This window comes from Coturnix japonica, chromosome 2 (genome assembly GCF_054131305.1).
Source record: "Coturnix japonica strain WE chromosome 2, WE-NBRP24, whole genome shotgun sequence".
In the NCBI taxonomy this organism is placed as follows: Eukaryota; Metazoa; Chordata; class Aves; order Galliformes; family Phasianidae; genus Coturnix; species Coturnix japonica.
In genome coordinates, this window is record NC_140664.1 from 88,527,738 (window position 1) to 88,542,585 (window position 14,848).

Genomic DNA, 14,848 nt, shown 5'->3' on the forward strand with positions numbered 1-14,848 from the left:
GCAGAGTGCCTCTCTGCATGCGTATATGCAAATAAACACTGTTGTGATTGCTGTCTCCTGCCTATATTTGGTGAGGAGCGACAGAGTAACTCAGCTTCCTATACTTTCTCTGCAGATCATATGAAATTTTGCTCTCTGGAAAATCTGTTATTCATTACATTGCAGATGTAGATGTATCATTGTTGTACCTATGAGTTTCCACTTTGTATTCAGATCCAGGTGTTCTCTGGAAATTAGTAAACAGCTACTGCAATGGCTGCTCTGAAAACCATGTGTGGAATAGTGCTTATTTCTGTACTGCCCCTCCTTCAAGTGAGTTAAAATCAATTCTGTGTTATTTAGAGATGAGTTACATTATCGTGGTGCTCTGAGGAGAGATGACTATTAATCTGCAGTCTATTCTGAGCCTTAGATGATCTAGGTGCAGCCTTTTGTGGCTTAGTTTCACATTTGTGAGATAGAGACCATTCTTCCTTTTAGCTGCCCTAGTTTTTAGTCTGTGTAAAGGGGAGAGCAGACTTTGTTGCCATATGCTTGTGATTAAGGCATCAAAGGCCTCCCACAAATAATATTTAGCTACTCTGGTTTACCTTCAACAACTGAAGTGCAGCGACCTCAGAGGAAAACAAATGTTTTGTCAGCAACCCCCTCCTGTGGTGTGGAGCTGCTGTGAAGTGTTGAACAGCTGCTGTGCTTCAACCTAGAAATGAACAGTGCCTGGAGAAAGTGTACATTTTAGTTGCCTGTAAAAATTAATAAATAATAATAAAATAAATTTTAAAAAAGCTTGAGAATAGCAGCTGTATGGAAATCTAAGCCATTATTTTCTCATTTACTCCTGCCCATGATAAGGTCTTCCCTGTCTGCTTCTCACTTTTTCTTAGTGTTGGTGCCAGTGAGCACAAACACACACACACACCAATATTGTAGAGAGCATGTGGGATGTGGTAAGCAACCTACATTTGGTTGTTGTTTTTTTTTAGTAATTTGACAAGCAGGCAGGTGAGCTACAGGATGGCTTGCTTCTGAAGAAATTCACTGAAGCACCAACTTCAAGGTTCAGATTTATCAGCAGCAGGAGTTAAGTGCCTGACATAAAGTTGAGTGCATTTAATGTTCCAAAACAATAATTAACTGAATGGGAAAGGAAGAGAAAAATGGGTCATTTACTTTCAATGTTAAGCTTCATGTAATGTGAAGTTTTACTTTACCTTTTTTTTTTCAAGACTAGAGATTTGGGAATAGAGCTTTTGAGTTGTTTAGACATAATCTAGTTTAGCATAGTATTTTAATAATCATTTTTATTTCCCTAACAGATCAAGTTTCATATCTCAGTTTGTTCCAAAAGACAGCAAAAGATCTGTTCAAAAACATAAAATACTAATACAGCATTACCTAGGACCTGTTATCTGTAGGAAAACATTTGTGTTCCAGATCTCAAAATAGGCTCCACAAGGCCTTCAGAGACAGCATCTTGCTTTGCAAATCTGATTTCTCTTTAAATTCTCTCTCCAGAAGTATTTTTGTGCTGTCTCTGGACTCTGGTTGACTTGCTTATGTACTGTATTCTAGAGCTGCTGGAGACAGGAACTTGTAAAAGCAATTACTTTTTGCATGTGCAGAGCTTTCAGTCTTGCCTTTTCTTTAGACCCCAAGCAGAGTTACACTGCAGAATTCTGACCATAAGCATGCACTTCACTTTACTAAAAGAAGAAATCGAACAATTCTGAGTTTACTCTGTTCTTTGTTGATCTGATGATTGATTGTAAATATTGCATTACCTTGTTGTCTTTTTTAGAATAAATGAAGTCTTTAGGATATGGATAAAATATTCAGTGATTTAAATTAGATTTTGATGATTCAAGGACTTTTTCCATTGAGTATTTCATAGTTTGGGGAAATATTAAATTGATGTGGGAAAAAGGGAATTTTTTCTTAAGATACTAGATTTGTCTAGAAAAAAAAAAAAAAAGGGATGTTGGAAAATAGGGCTAATTGTTATTATTATTACCTCGGTGAGGTGAAGGGAAAGAAAGGTGCAAAACATACTTATGGTTTATGGTTCTTTATGGTTCAAAGGCAGACATAGAGCATTTATTTGCATATAACTGCATTTTTAATTTGACCCCAGTGTTACCAGCTTGCTAAATAAACTGGCGTATCTCCTCACTCTTCACTGCTGAAAGTAATTGAAACCAAAAATAGGACATCATGATGAATATGACAAGGAGAGAGAGAAGGTGACAGTGCATATATCTCACATTCACTAAAGGAAGTAAACTATTAGAATTGTAAATGTGTTGCATAATTGTGTTTTTGAATATTTGTCACATGTCCAATTCTGAATTTCATTTAAAATACCTTCAGAGGGACTTTCATTTTTACTTTATGGTATACTGTGTTGCAAACCACAAGAAACCACTGTCTGCACAGATAAATGAAGTTATAACAGAGATGTGCAGGCTCTTCCACAGTATATCTTATACATCCAATTTAATTCATATCATATCTGCATTATTATTTAGTTCATATTGATGTAGCCAAGGCTGTTACTACTGGAATGTCTTATGACATACTTTCAAGAAAAGAGAAAAAATTTGGGCTTATCTCTTGAAAGAAGAATGAACTCTGTATTCACATATTTGCTGATGTGTACCCTGCAGTGCTGCTTTGAAATGTAAGAGTTGAGAAGGACTGCATGAATAGGAGACTTTTTAGGTGCCGATGAGAAGCCACTAGGAGTAAGAAAGCTGAATAATTCTTCTGTCCTGATGTTGATGATGTGATTGAGCTCTAAATCTGCTTGAATATGGTGTGTTTTGTGCAAAAAAATATGCATCTAGATATCAAGTCAGATTGTGGTGTACACTGTAATGAACTGCAATGTACTACTTATCTTGAAATCTACGTGTTCAAGGCAATAGCACATTCAGTACTATGAAATGATTGCTACTCTTCTGTTTGCCTTTAGTAAAACTAGTAAAACTAGTGTAGCAAAATTTCCATAGCAGAGGATTTACCAGACTTTCTGTCAGTCTTGAAAAAAAAAAAAAAAAAAGGTTATGGCTTAGTCATGACTATAGGGCACTGAATTCTCATGTATATACCAAGCAGCTGGGAGAGCTGAAGATGTAAAATTACAATGCAAATCTTGAAAAGTTGGTTCTTTTTAATTTTTCTTTCTACAATGAACATTATGTTTGTGCCTTCAGTAAAAATAAAAAGAACAAGTAGGAGAGATGGACTTTAAATTATTGTTACACCAGCTTGCTAAAAGCTTCTGATATGTTATTCAGTCTTCTTAGATGCTACCAGACTACAATATGACTTAACTTTAATGTTTTCTCTTCTCTTTGTGGCAGTATTGCTTGGTTTTCTAAAATCTTCCCTGTGCATTTTTTCTTTTAGAGAATGACACTTAGCAACTTAGAGCTGTAGTGATACATCAAAGCCATCTTAGAAACAGTGGTCTGGCCAGAGCTAGATGCTTGTTTTGCGGTGTTGCATCTCCTCTTACTGTTTAGTTGTCGAATGTGATATATGTTCGTTTTGGTGTAAACAAGAGATCACATATTTTTTCACTTTCTGACATTACCTAAAAATTTTACAAGATTTTCTGTGCAATCCTCTGCATATTTTTGGTGGATTTGTGGTAGGATAATAACGTGCATGCATGCATACACAGTGCTAGTAAAATCAGTTCAGTTCTAAGGAAAACAAAACAGAACATTAAGTAATGTAACAATATTAAAAAAATAAATAAATCAACCAAGCAAAAATGAAAACAAACAAACAAACAATAAACCCATCCAAACTGCTCCTAGAATTAAGCTTTGCTCTCAGTCACAGAATTACAGAATGACTTGGGTTGGAAGAGACCTCAAGGATCATAAATTTCCAGCCCCCCTGCCTGGCAGGGCCATCAAACTTCCACAATTACTAGATCAGGTTGCCCAGGGCCCCATCCAACCTGGCCTATCTAAAACCAAGGAATATTTGAGTTTGCAGCACTCACAGTGGTATGCAGCAATAGTGTCCAAAGGAAAGAAAAACAACCTGTGAATTACCTCTGAAATATCAGAAGATGTGAACTTTTCAGTATAAAATAGCCTGTGGATGATTTAATGGTTGTTGATTAAGGTTTTTTGCTTAAACTTTCTTGACTTACTGTACTTAGAAAAATGTTTTTGAAATGTATCTTTTGTCTGAGAACATGAATTACTATCAGATTATAAAATAAGACACAGAGTTGACAAGCTACTTTGCAATACCAGTGCATGCTAGAGTATGCAGCATCATTTCTGCCTACAAAGAACTCTCTCTTGGAGATGTATTTCATTTTGTATACATAATACTGAAAATCTTGCTTAAAAGATAATGAGGAGCTTGATTATTTTTTCCAGAGAAATTTGCATTGGTGGTTTATTTGAGATGGTAATGGGTATTAATTCACAGCACTGTTTACTGAAACAATTTTTTTTTCTTTTGAATTTTCTAAATTAACACTGTCCATCTGATTTATCTAAACTTTCAAATAATTGATTTCTTTGTTGAAGGTAGTGTAGAGGGAGCAAAAAATAATGCACCATATTGCAGCAGATGCACGCATGGTGCTCTGTTTTTTCAAACTGACCACCTGAACAACTAGTTTTTCTACAAGAATGCCCTAGTTGTGCTACATGTAGCATAAAGCAGACAGATTGTTTTGCAAATTTAATTGCTCCTTGAAGACAGAGCTGCCAAGCAGCATGACAATGAATATATGCTGTTTTGGGGAGTGGTGAGTAGGAAAGTCACTGCTGTGACTGTCAACAGTTTACAGGCTGGTTCAGACTGGTTCCGTGACTAGTGGGGCAGAGGGATTTTGCAGAATCCACGCCTCCAGAGAAGGGAAACAGGGGACCCTAAAATAATTTAAAAAAAACAGCAACGATCTGAGGAGAGACAAACTAATTTACTAAATATGGTATCAGAATGCAAGATAATTAGAATCTAAGCTAATAAATCAGATATAATGAGATAGTATCTGAAAGCTGTAGGCCTTACATTAATACTGAAGTAGAGTGTGCAGTTGGGATGGTCAGCAGTGAGGAGAGATGAAGGCGAAAAGCAGTGAAGAGAAAAGCCGAAGGAAAGTGAAAGAGCATCAGACAACCCACCACTGCCTTATATGTGTTACCCCTGTGCAGGAATGATATCAGCACAGCAAACAGTCTTCTGGGGAATGTAGTTACTTATCTTTGGTGTATAGAACTGAGGCATTAACACTTTAATTTACATTACACTACATGATGTGATGATGTTGAATACCGATGATCGTAAAACCATGACATTCCATCCCTTATTCTACATCATCACATCATGCTTAATATATACAAGCAAACACCTCCCTTTACATAGTCTAGCAGTTATAGCTGATATAAGTGGAGCAAGGCTCTTCTTACACTTAAAATTCTCCTACACCAACATTTGAGGGAGCCTTGTAGATTAGAACAGGCAAGTAAAGAAGAAGGAACATGAACATTGTCCTCTACTGTGTTCACATGCATGCTTACAGTAGATCACAAATGCTTATTTAAGCAGTTAAAAACAAGAGCTAGGTCTAACGTAGAGCAATCCGATATAGAATTCTAAATTAATTCTAAATTAACTTTTATCATTTAGAAACTCTGTCTTTGACCCAAGATTTCCTATTCTGCTATTTACTTTTTTTTTTTTTTTTTTTTTTTTTTTGTGTGTGTGTGTGTGTGTGTGGCTGATGCAGAATTTTATTTCCTGAATTTTCAGTCACAAAGATGTTTGGTTGAGTGAATACTGGAGAACTATGTGAAATGAAGAACAGTTAAGTCATTGAGCTGTCAAAAGAAAATAAATGCAACAGACTGTTTCAAGGAATGACGTAGTCAAATTTTCTATGTAGGAAAATATATTCCCTCTGTGGGAATGAAGAGAGACCCAGAACACATTTCTATGTGCCTCTAGGATTCAAAATCAGTAGTACTCAGCAAATGGGGAAAAATAAGGAAAGAACTTATATGTTTCTTTGTAATAAGAGTGAACTGTGTGCCTATTCAATCTAAACATGCTACTGTCATCTGAAATCTGGGATGAAAAGCTATCTCACTTGAATGTGATGTTAGAGAGCCAGTATTCCTTCACTCCTCACAAAATGCAGTAGGCGAATAGATCAATCAAGCAAGTGCTCTCAAAGTTCATTTTCTTCATTTAAATACTTACGATGTACATATGCAACACATTGGTATATTCATCCTTTTGACATGCTCGTTCTTTTCCAAGAACTCATTCATATATGCTAACCTCTGGGCATGCACAGTTGCATCTATGGTGGATGTATGACCAGCTGCTCCCTCCCCTTTTTTCCCTCCTTCTGCTTCATCACAGTGACTTTTGACCCACCTTTGGCCCTTTGGCTGTTTTTCTTGAGTCTGGAAAATTCCCGTTCCTTATAATGATGATCAGGTTGGGGTTTTTTTTGTTTGTTTGGTTTGGTTTGGTTTTTTTGCTTACTATGATTATCTGTTTTTTTATCTTGGTATCTTGTTTTGAGATGCACTCAAAACAATTTGTGTGCATCTCAAGAAAAAGTCCTTGCACTCGATGGATGCAAAGATAAAAGTATTCTACTGTGACTTCAGTGCTTCTGTGAAGCAGGATCAATGAGGTAAACAAGGCTGTTCACATACCAGACAAAGCTAAACAGTAAAGGTTTAGAAATAGCACCCACTGATTACTTTTGGTCCTTAAACTAATGTGTTGATCCCTATTGGTAAGCCAACCTATGTCAATACCTAATTTGGCTTGCCCTTGCTGACCTTCAAATTTCTAAATGGCAGGTGGCAGAGGACCTTGTTAACCGGTTGCAACTCAATGCCCATGCTGACAAACTGGTGAGAACATACAGTGCTGGCACAAAAAGAAAGCTCTCTGCTGCTCTGGCTCTAGTTGGTAAACCGCAAATACTTTTACTGGTGAGTAAAGGCAATAATACTGTGGGTACTTTGGAAACATGGTAAGTAGACTGCACTGAATTTCCTTGTCTTGCATGTTGCCCTCATAAAAATCAGGTCGTTTGCTGGTCATTCAAGGAGCACAATTATAGACATATGTGCAACTGTTCTGTTTGCTTTGCTGTATGAATGTTAGTTTTATTTGCCTGTACTCACAGATCATGAACTGAAATCGTTTTTCAATTTTTCCTTCTTTTTCTTTTCCTTGGGGTAGTGGGTTGGGCAGGGAAAAGGGACCTTAAACAAGCACAAATGCAATTGTAGCATCCAATGATCCAAACCGATATGTAATTTATTTTAAGTTTTGTTTATGAAGAAAAGAATATATTCATGATTTGTGTATTCTCTAATTTTTATACAACATGAGAAAAGTATATATGAACTGGTGATTCATATCCATTACGACATCATGCTTCATAGATCTCGCCAGTTTTAATGTCTTTACTGGATTCGCTAATCAAAGTGATACTACTGAATTATATTAAATTGAATTATATTTTGTCTTGGTGCTTGCATCCTATGATTTATTTAGGTATGAAACTGGCCTTTCCAGTCTAAACAATGCTGTTTGTATTAAAGATCAGGGAATTAAAAAGCTGTGGGAATTGCATCATCATTTCTCTGTATTCTTTTTCTCATTATTACTTTATATACTAGAGCTGGTCCACAGGAGGCCACAGAGATTATTAGAGAGCTGTAACACCTCTCCTTTGAAGACAGGCTGAGGAAGCTGGGCTTGTCCAGCCTGGAGAAGAGAAGGCTCTGTGGGAACCTTGTTTTGGCCTTCCAGTACTTAAAGGGAGCTTATAAACAAGAGGGAGACTGACTTTTTACATGGTTTGATAGTGATAGGACAGGGGGAAATGGCTTTAAATTAAAAGAAGGGAGGTTTAGATTAGCTGTTAGGAGGAAATTGTTTTTCTCAGAGGGTGGTGAGGCATTGGCTCAGGCTGCCCAGAGAGACTGTGGATGCCCCATCAATGGAGGTGTCCAAGGCAACAGTATTGTTTTTCTTTCTTTTTACCTTTGCTTTGTTACTTCTCAACAGATAAAAGACAACTGAATTTCTTTTCACCTCCGTCATTGTTAGCTAAGTACTAAAATCAGCATTAGATGGGATGATTTGGCTTTGGTTCTTGACAACTTTCTTGACAACTTTGTTGTAGGTTTCAGCTCAGAGTCCATGATGCAAATTCATTAGTTAAGAACACACCATCTAAATAGGTGCTGACACCCACTATGAAATTATATTATAATATATATATTTACAGGAGAGACTTGCAAAAAGAAAGATTATATTATATATAGTAAATGCAGCTGGGAATTTTTCCTTCTCCCTAGTTTTGTAGTGAAAGATAATGACTTTTGAAATCAAGGTATCATTCTTTTGTAAGTCTCTCCTGTAAATAAATAAATATATATATATATACAGAGAACTTCATAAAGAAGTAAATGAATGTAAGTCTGCTTGAGCAAAAAATTAATCAGGGTGTATTTTAGTAATTTCCTGAAGATGCAGGGTTTTGTTTTTTGTTTTTTGTTTTTTTTTTCCAGAGAGACAACTCTGTTATTTTATTGTAAATCTATTCATTATTCATGCTGAGCTGGAGTTGTTTTTTTACCATGTTTCTGTATTATTACTTTCATTTTTCCTGTAGGATGAGCCAAGTTCTGGGATGGATCCTTGCTCTAAACGCTACCTGTGGAAAACCATCTTGAAAGAAGTTCAGGATGGCTGTGCAGCTGTGCTGACATCCCACAGGTGATACCCTTATTTCAGCTGTAATTACATTCCTTTTTTCTTTCCTCACTTGTTATCATCTGAGGGAAAAATAGAATATTCTGAAGGCATGCTCTCTTAAGTATGAAACTTAAGAGTTTTTTTTTGTTTTTTTTTTTAATGGCAATTACTTCCTGCTTGTGAAATTTAAACTTTAAATTGTGGCTCAAGGAGGCTACAGGCAGAATGGTGCATCAAATGCTCCCTTTTCCAAGCTCTTTCCTTTCAGTGCTGCGCTGTCTCTTTTTGCTTGGAACACAAGATTTATCCTTTTGCAGTTGCCTACTTCTCAAATTCTTTAGAAGCACAGATGGGAATGTAAAGCCCTCTTCTGATCTTACTGATGATTTTATTTTGTGTGACTGTATAGAATTTGTATGCCACAACACAATAGAGACAGATACATCAGCTCTTTACTGTATGCATTGACGGAAATGGAAGGATTGATCCTACCTTCTTGGAAGAGTGTATCTATATCTTATCAAATCTTTGAAATGGATATGGTGTATCAGTTCAATGGACGAAGCATCAGAACTGTTTCATAACATCTGCAATAGAATGGATTATTATGTGTTCCCTTGTGAAATACAGTATAGTAGATATAAATATATATGAAATGTCTTTGACTGAGGGGAGAGGTCATGAAAACATGCTCAGAAAGGACAGACCTAATTAATCGAAACAACAATGCAGTAATTTGGCCACATGAAATTCGAAGAGTAGATGAATTGGTAACAATATGAAGCAAAACTTCAATATTTTCTAGATGTTAAAATTTTCAGATGTTTTCAAAATTTATATTTATTGTCCCTGTACATGTGTGGTACATCATTCTGTTTGCGGAAAATTCATTTTCAAAATCATGCACTTGAATTTGATCACCAAGTATTTAGCAGTTCACTAATTTAGTGAACAGAACTCATCCAATGTGAATTTAGATGAGTCGTCTTCAGGAAACTGTGCTTTGACTTTTGAGTCCGGGTGAAGAACCCTTTGTTTTCAAAAGCCAGCTAAATATAAGAGCTCTGTGGTCTCGTGGCTAACATGCTGTGGGCAGGAAAAATAAATAATTAAACCCATCAAATAAATTGCTACTAATTGATCATTTAGCTCCACAAATGAATGTCTTCTGGCTGAAACAGTTATAAGTAAAGTGAAAATATACACATCTCATTTCTAATTAATAAGACATTGTTGTATCAAGTTGCAGAAATTATACTATTTGCTGAAGGCCATTGGAGATTTATTTGAGATTTTCTCAAAGGCTACTTGCATAATTAAAATATTTTTTTTAATATTAAATGAATCTTTGTGCATACTGACAAATAAATGCAAGGAAGAATAGAAGTTGTTTCTTGGGTAAAGATTAATTTTTGAGGTCTATTTACTTGTTTATTTTTTTATTTTTTGGCAGGAGATTAATGAGTTTGTATTAATTGTCTATATGGGACTAATTTTGTGTTATTTTGCCAGAGTTAGGAAGTGTTATACTGAAGGGGTCATTAGGAGGTATGCTAAAATAACTCAGATGTCTTTCTGATTTATCCGAAGAGGTGTTAGCCATCTCACCATATCTCCTAAATGCAGCAGCTTGTACTTTGTCAGTTCTCACCCTTCTCCTATCCCATTTTAAGGAAATTATTCTAAGAAGGATACTTGATCTCCATGCTTTTCTGGTGAAAGCACTATAATTTGGACTGCTCACACCAGAAGACTCTTGTTTAGTTTTCTCAGAGGAGATGGAGAGTGAGCAGAGTGAACTGCACTAACATCAAACAACTTCAGCTTCTCTTTGAGAAGACAATTCTTTGATGAATACGTCCTGACTGATGTCCTGTCTAAAGCAATGCTTTGGAAGAAGTGCTCACATAATTATGTGTAATATGTAGAAGGGTAACCCATCTGCCCTAAGCTTTACAAGTCAAAGTTATTCTTTGTCAGCTGAAGCAGTCACATCTAACAGAATCTGGCTTTTATTATTCAGCTGCATTTCCATGTCCTAAATTCTATTTTGGATTGTAGTGTACTGCAATTTCTTCTTGCAGTCAGGCTAAGAGTAACTTTTCTTTTTGAGGATATGTGTTATACAGGAGGCAAGCTGAGCAAGTTTACTTTGTTCCCCTTCTTCTATCCATTAGCTCAGAATGACCATAAACATATATTACAGGGAATGACAGAGTTCATGGTCCCACATCAGTGACATATTTGCGACTGCCTATCAGGTATTTATTTGCCTGTAGTACCAAAACCTTTGTATTGCAGACAGGATTATAAATTTGGTTTTGAGGATTTCTTCTGGCTGTAATGAGATTATTCTTCTGGCATGAGGGCTACAATTTAAACTGTTCCCTTTAAAGCCAAAGGTTTTGTGTTTCTGCTTTTGTAGCTGTCCAGATTCCTTCCATTTTAACTTAAGTTAGATATATATAAGGTGTTCTCTGTTTTCACTTGTCCTCTTTTAATCTTTTTTCCTTTTTCCAATGTATTTGTAGTATGGAAGAATGTGAAGCCCTGTGCACACGACTTGCTATTATGGTGAATGGAAGCTTCAAGTGTCTTGGTTCTCCCCAGCACATTAAAAACAGGTACTATATATAACCAACGGGTTTTCTGTAGCTACATTCAGTCTAAGAACAGGCTAGATATTTTAATAGTGCCAAGGCACGAACACTTAAGACTATTGAGCACATCTTTCTTATCCTGTCATCAATGAAGTTAAAAAAGACCCAATTGGGATATCTTAGCTAGCTAAATTGACAGAGGGCATTTCTACAGTGCTTTGTAATCTGTACTGGTACTTGAAAAAGACAGATCTGTATCTAAAAGAATCTCTTCTCCACTCAAACTGAGAAATGCATTATGAGATTTCAACATTCTATGATGTTATTGGATATCCTTTGAAATTATCAATACCTTCCTGGTGATAATTTCCTGTAAGAAGAAAAAGTACTTGGCAGGTCAGCAGCCAGTAAGGCAATGCATTTTGAACTACTGTTGTTTTCTAGTGAAATCACTGGTAATTTTAGGTATTTTTTTTCTATGTCTTTTTGCTTCCTTTTCATGGTGCAGATGAGCCTCTCTTCTGCTTCAGCTCTTATAAGTTAATTTAACATCTGTTAATGATGTTGTTTATTTAGAAATGGGTTTCAGTTCACCATAAAGAAAACAAAACCAGAAACTGAGGAGAGAACTGCTGCAATTTATAGATAGAGCATTTACATTTAGTAATAAGCAGAACTTTTATGGCATCCAGACAGCCAGCTGTGTAAAATGACATCACTTGTTTACAGGCTGCAAAGACACTGGTTTGTACCAGTTCAGCATTTAGCATTCTTAAGTGCAAATAAGCAGACTATACAAAAATTACTCTGCTGTGAATATAAGGCACCCTGTATCTCAGACAACGTTTTGTACCTTCAGAAGGACACTTCTAGCTTTTGGTCCTTCACTTTGTATAGAACTTTAGGTTTTTATTTTGATAGAAATATAGGCACTTACTTTCCAGCTGCAGTGGCTTAGCAGACACGAAATAGATACACTAATAAGCTATTTTCTTGCTAGGTTGTTTTTTGTTTTTCTTTTAACAGCAACGTAGGCTTTCAGATTTGTGAACTGGTTGGTGAAAAAGTTTGGGGTCTGCTTGACCTTGAAGAGGGCCATTCCACAAGCACTAGGTTCACTTTTATCTTCTCAGTGACTGTCACTGTTATACCTCTCCTAATTTTTCATTTGGCATCATCTTTTTGTCCATCTTTTCAGGAAGTAAGACATCGGTCTCTTTTCCAGGCAACTACTTATAGAACAAGAAGTAGTGGCCTTAAGTTGTGCTAGGAGAGATTCAGGTAGGATATTAGGAAAAAAATTGCTCTCAGAAAGGGTTGTAATGCATTGGAACAGGCTGCCCAGGGAGGTAATGATTTCAGTGTTCCTGGAGGCGTTCAAGAAACGTGTAGTTGCGATGCTGAGGGACATGGTTAGTGGGCATGGTGGTGATGGGTTGACAGACTAGATGATCTTAGATGTCTTTTCTAATCTTAATGATTATATGATTCTAAACATGCTCCAAACATTCCAAACAGAAGTAGAACAGTTGTTTCTCAATTTGCTACACTCTTTGTAGATGTACATCTTTCAAGTCATAGTACAAAAATCAGTGTAGAAGAATAACTATATGATATGCAGAAGGTATCTTCAGATTCATTCAGAGGGCACCAGGACACTCGCAGATCAATAACTCAGGATCCAAAGCTGTATCTGCTCTTCTTTTAAGCTTAACAAAACCAGATCAAGATCAGCATGTTTGGTAGTTACTATAATTTTATAACATTATATAACATAATTATACATAATAATTATTCAGAATAATTATTCTTGAAATCATTATATATACAATGATTTTATGTCTGTAAAATGTATGCATATGTATAAACCCAAAACATTATATGCTAGGAATGTTTCATGCTATCATCAGGTCTGTGTTCCTTGTATCGCTATGACAGTTCTTTCATGCATGTCAGCGGCATTCTTGTGAGTTAACATGTGCACTAGACATCATTATTGCTGAATAATTACTTTCTACAGAACTCTGTAGCTGAAGCTGCAATAAGATTTTTGCTTAAGAAAGACTTAAAATCCCTTTATCTCCTACTTCACTGATTGTTTTAGTCTCCAAATTTTCCATACCTATTCAGAAATCCATTGAAGTTTTCTATAACTTCATAACCTTTACTATATAAAAGTACTCACTAGCAGTACCAAAGAATTTAATTAAAATCAAGCAGTTGTCTGAATTCTCTCCAACTGCATCATTCATTTTCTTGGCTTCTGAGAGCAAAAACAACTGTAGAGAGCACCGTCATAAGAGCTCATATATAAGCAGCTGTTAAAGATGTCTTTCTTTTTCTTTTATCTTTTTTGTTGGTTTTTTTTTTTAAAAAAAAAAAAACAAAAAAAAACTTTTCATGAGTTCTGGGAGAAACCGAACAGTGTCCCTGTTCTATTATTCTGCTGCTTTATCTTCCAAACTTCCCTCCAGTTAGAGGTCCTGACTGTGGTTTTCTTTACCTGACAATTCAGTTCTCCAACATAGACCCTGGGTTATCAGACATCCAATTAATAAGATAATCTTTAGGGGTTTAAAAGAACAATACTTCTGTTTAATTCACATTCCAAACTTATTTTTAGACAATTTCCAGATATACTATCACGTACCTTGTAGCGTTATGTGGGCTTGTACATCTGCATGAGATAGGGAAGAAAAGTAGGAATATTTACTTACTACTCTAAACCATTTAAATAATTAAGCTGTAATTATAGTAATCTCATCATTTTCTCACTTGCCATTTAATCTCTGAACATTTTGAAAACCCTCTAGTTCTGAATTTTGAAAGATTTTTTTCTTCCTGTTAAGGAATGCATTCCTTGGCTGGCAGGTGTTTTCCAAAGAAAAGATTTAGAAATCATGAGCTATAACTTAAGAAGGAATAAAGTTTTGTTCCACAGGTCATTGCTGATTAATTTCATTTTTCAGTGTTTTCCTGCATTAGCATTATTGTATTTGTACTTACTGCCTTTTCATATTGCTTTACAGTTCTACCAAGGAATGTTTGTGACAAAATGATGAAAAACATAAGGAAATCTAATTTTTCAGCATCTGATTTAATCTGAATTACTCATACATTAAAAATTATTACTTGATGGTGCTTTTGTGTGCCATGTGTGTGGATTAATTATACTGTCAATATACTTATATTACACCTACGTATATTCAAATATGTATATGTTTAATATACATATTACATACTTATATACAGACTGGATACTGGTACTTATATACAGTCTGTTAGACTGGATGATCTTGTAGGTCTTTTCCAATCTTGGTGATTCGGTGATTCTATCAAACTGGAATTACACCAAAATAAATTAACGGTGTCTATAGTTTTAGATTATTATGTGTGTGTTAGATTTTAAAACTCATTATTTCTTTCTTAAAAATAAACAGCTCTTGATATCTATTGTCTATTCTCAATTTGTGTCCATA

The 14,848-nt window shown here is 35.6% G+C and overlaps 1 protein-coding gene across 1 annotated transcript in view; it reads left to right on the forward strand.

Annotated features, from left to right (window-relative positions):
* ABCA13 (ATP binding cassette subfamily A member 13) overlaps positions 1–14,848 on the forward strand; it is a 165,063-nt gene that overhangs the window by 138,495 nt on the left and 11,720 nt on the right. The window contains exons 56-58 of the mRNA XM_085537944.1: positions 6,855–6,989; positions 8,687–8,790; positions 11,301–11,393. Of these exons, the coding sequence (XP_085394070.1) occupies positions 6,855–6,989; positions 8,687–8,790; positions 11,301–11,393 (332 nt within the window). The remainder of the gene's footprint in view (positions 1–6,854; positions 6,990–8,686; positions 8,791–11,300; positions 11,394–14,848) is intronic.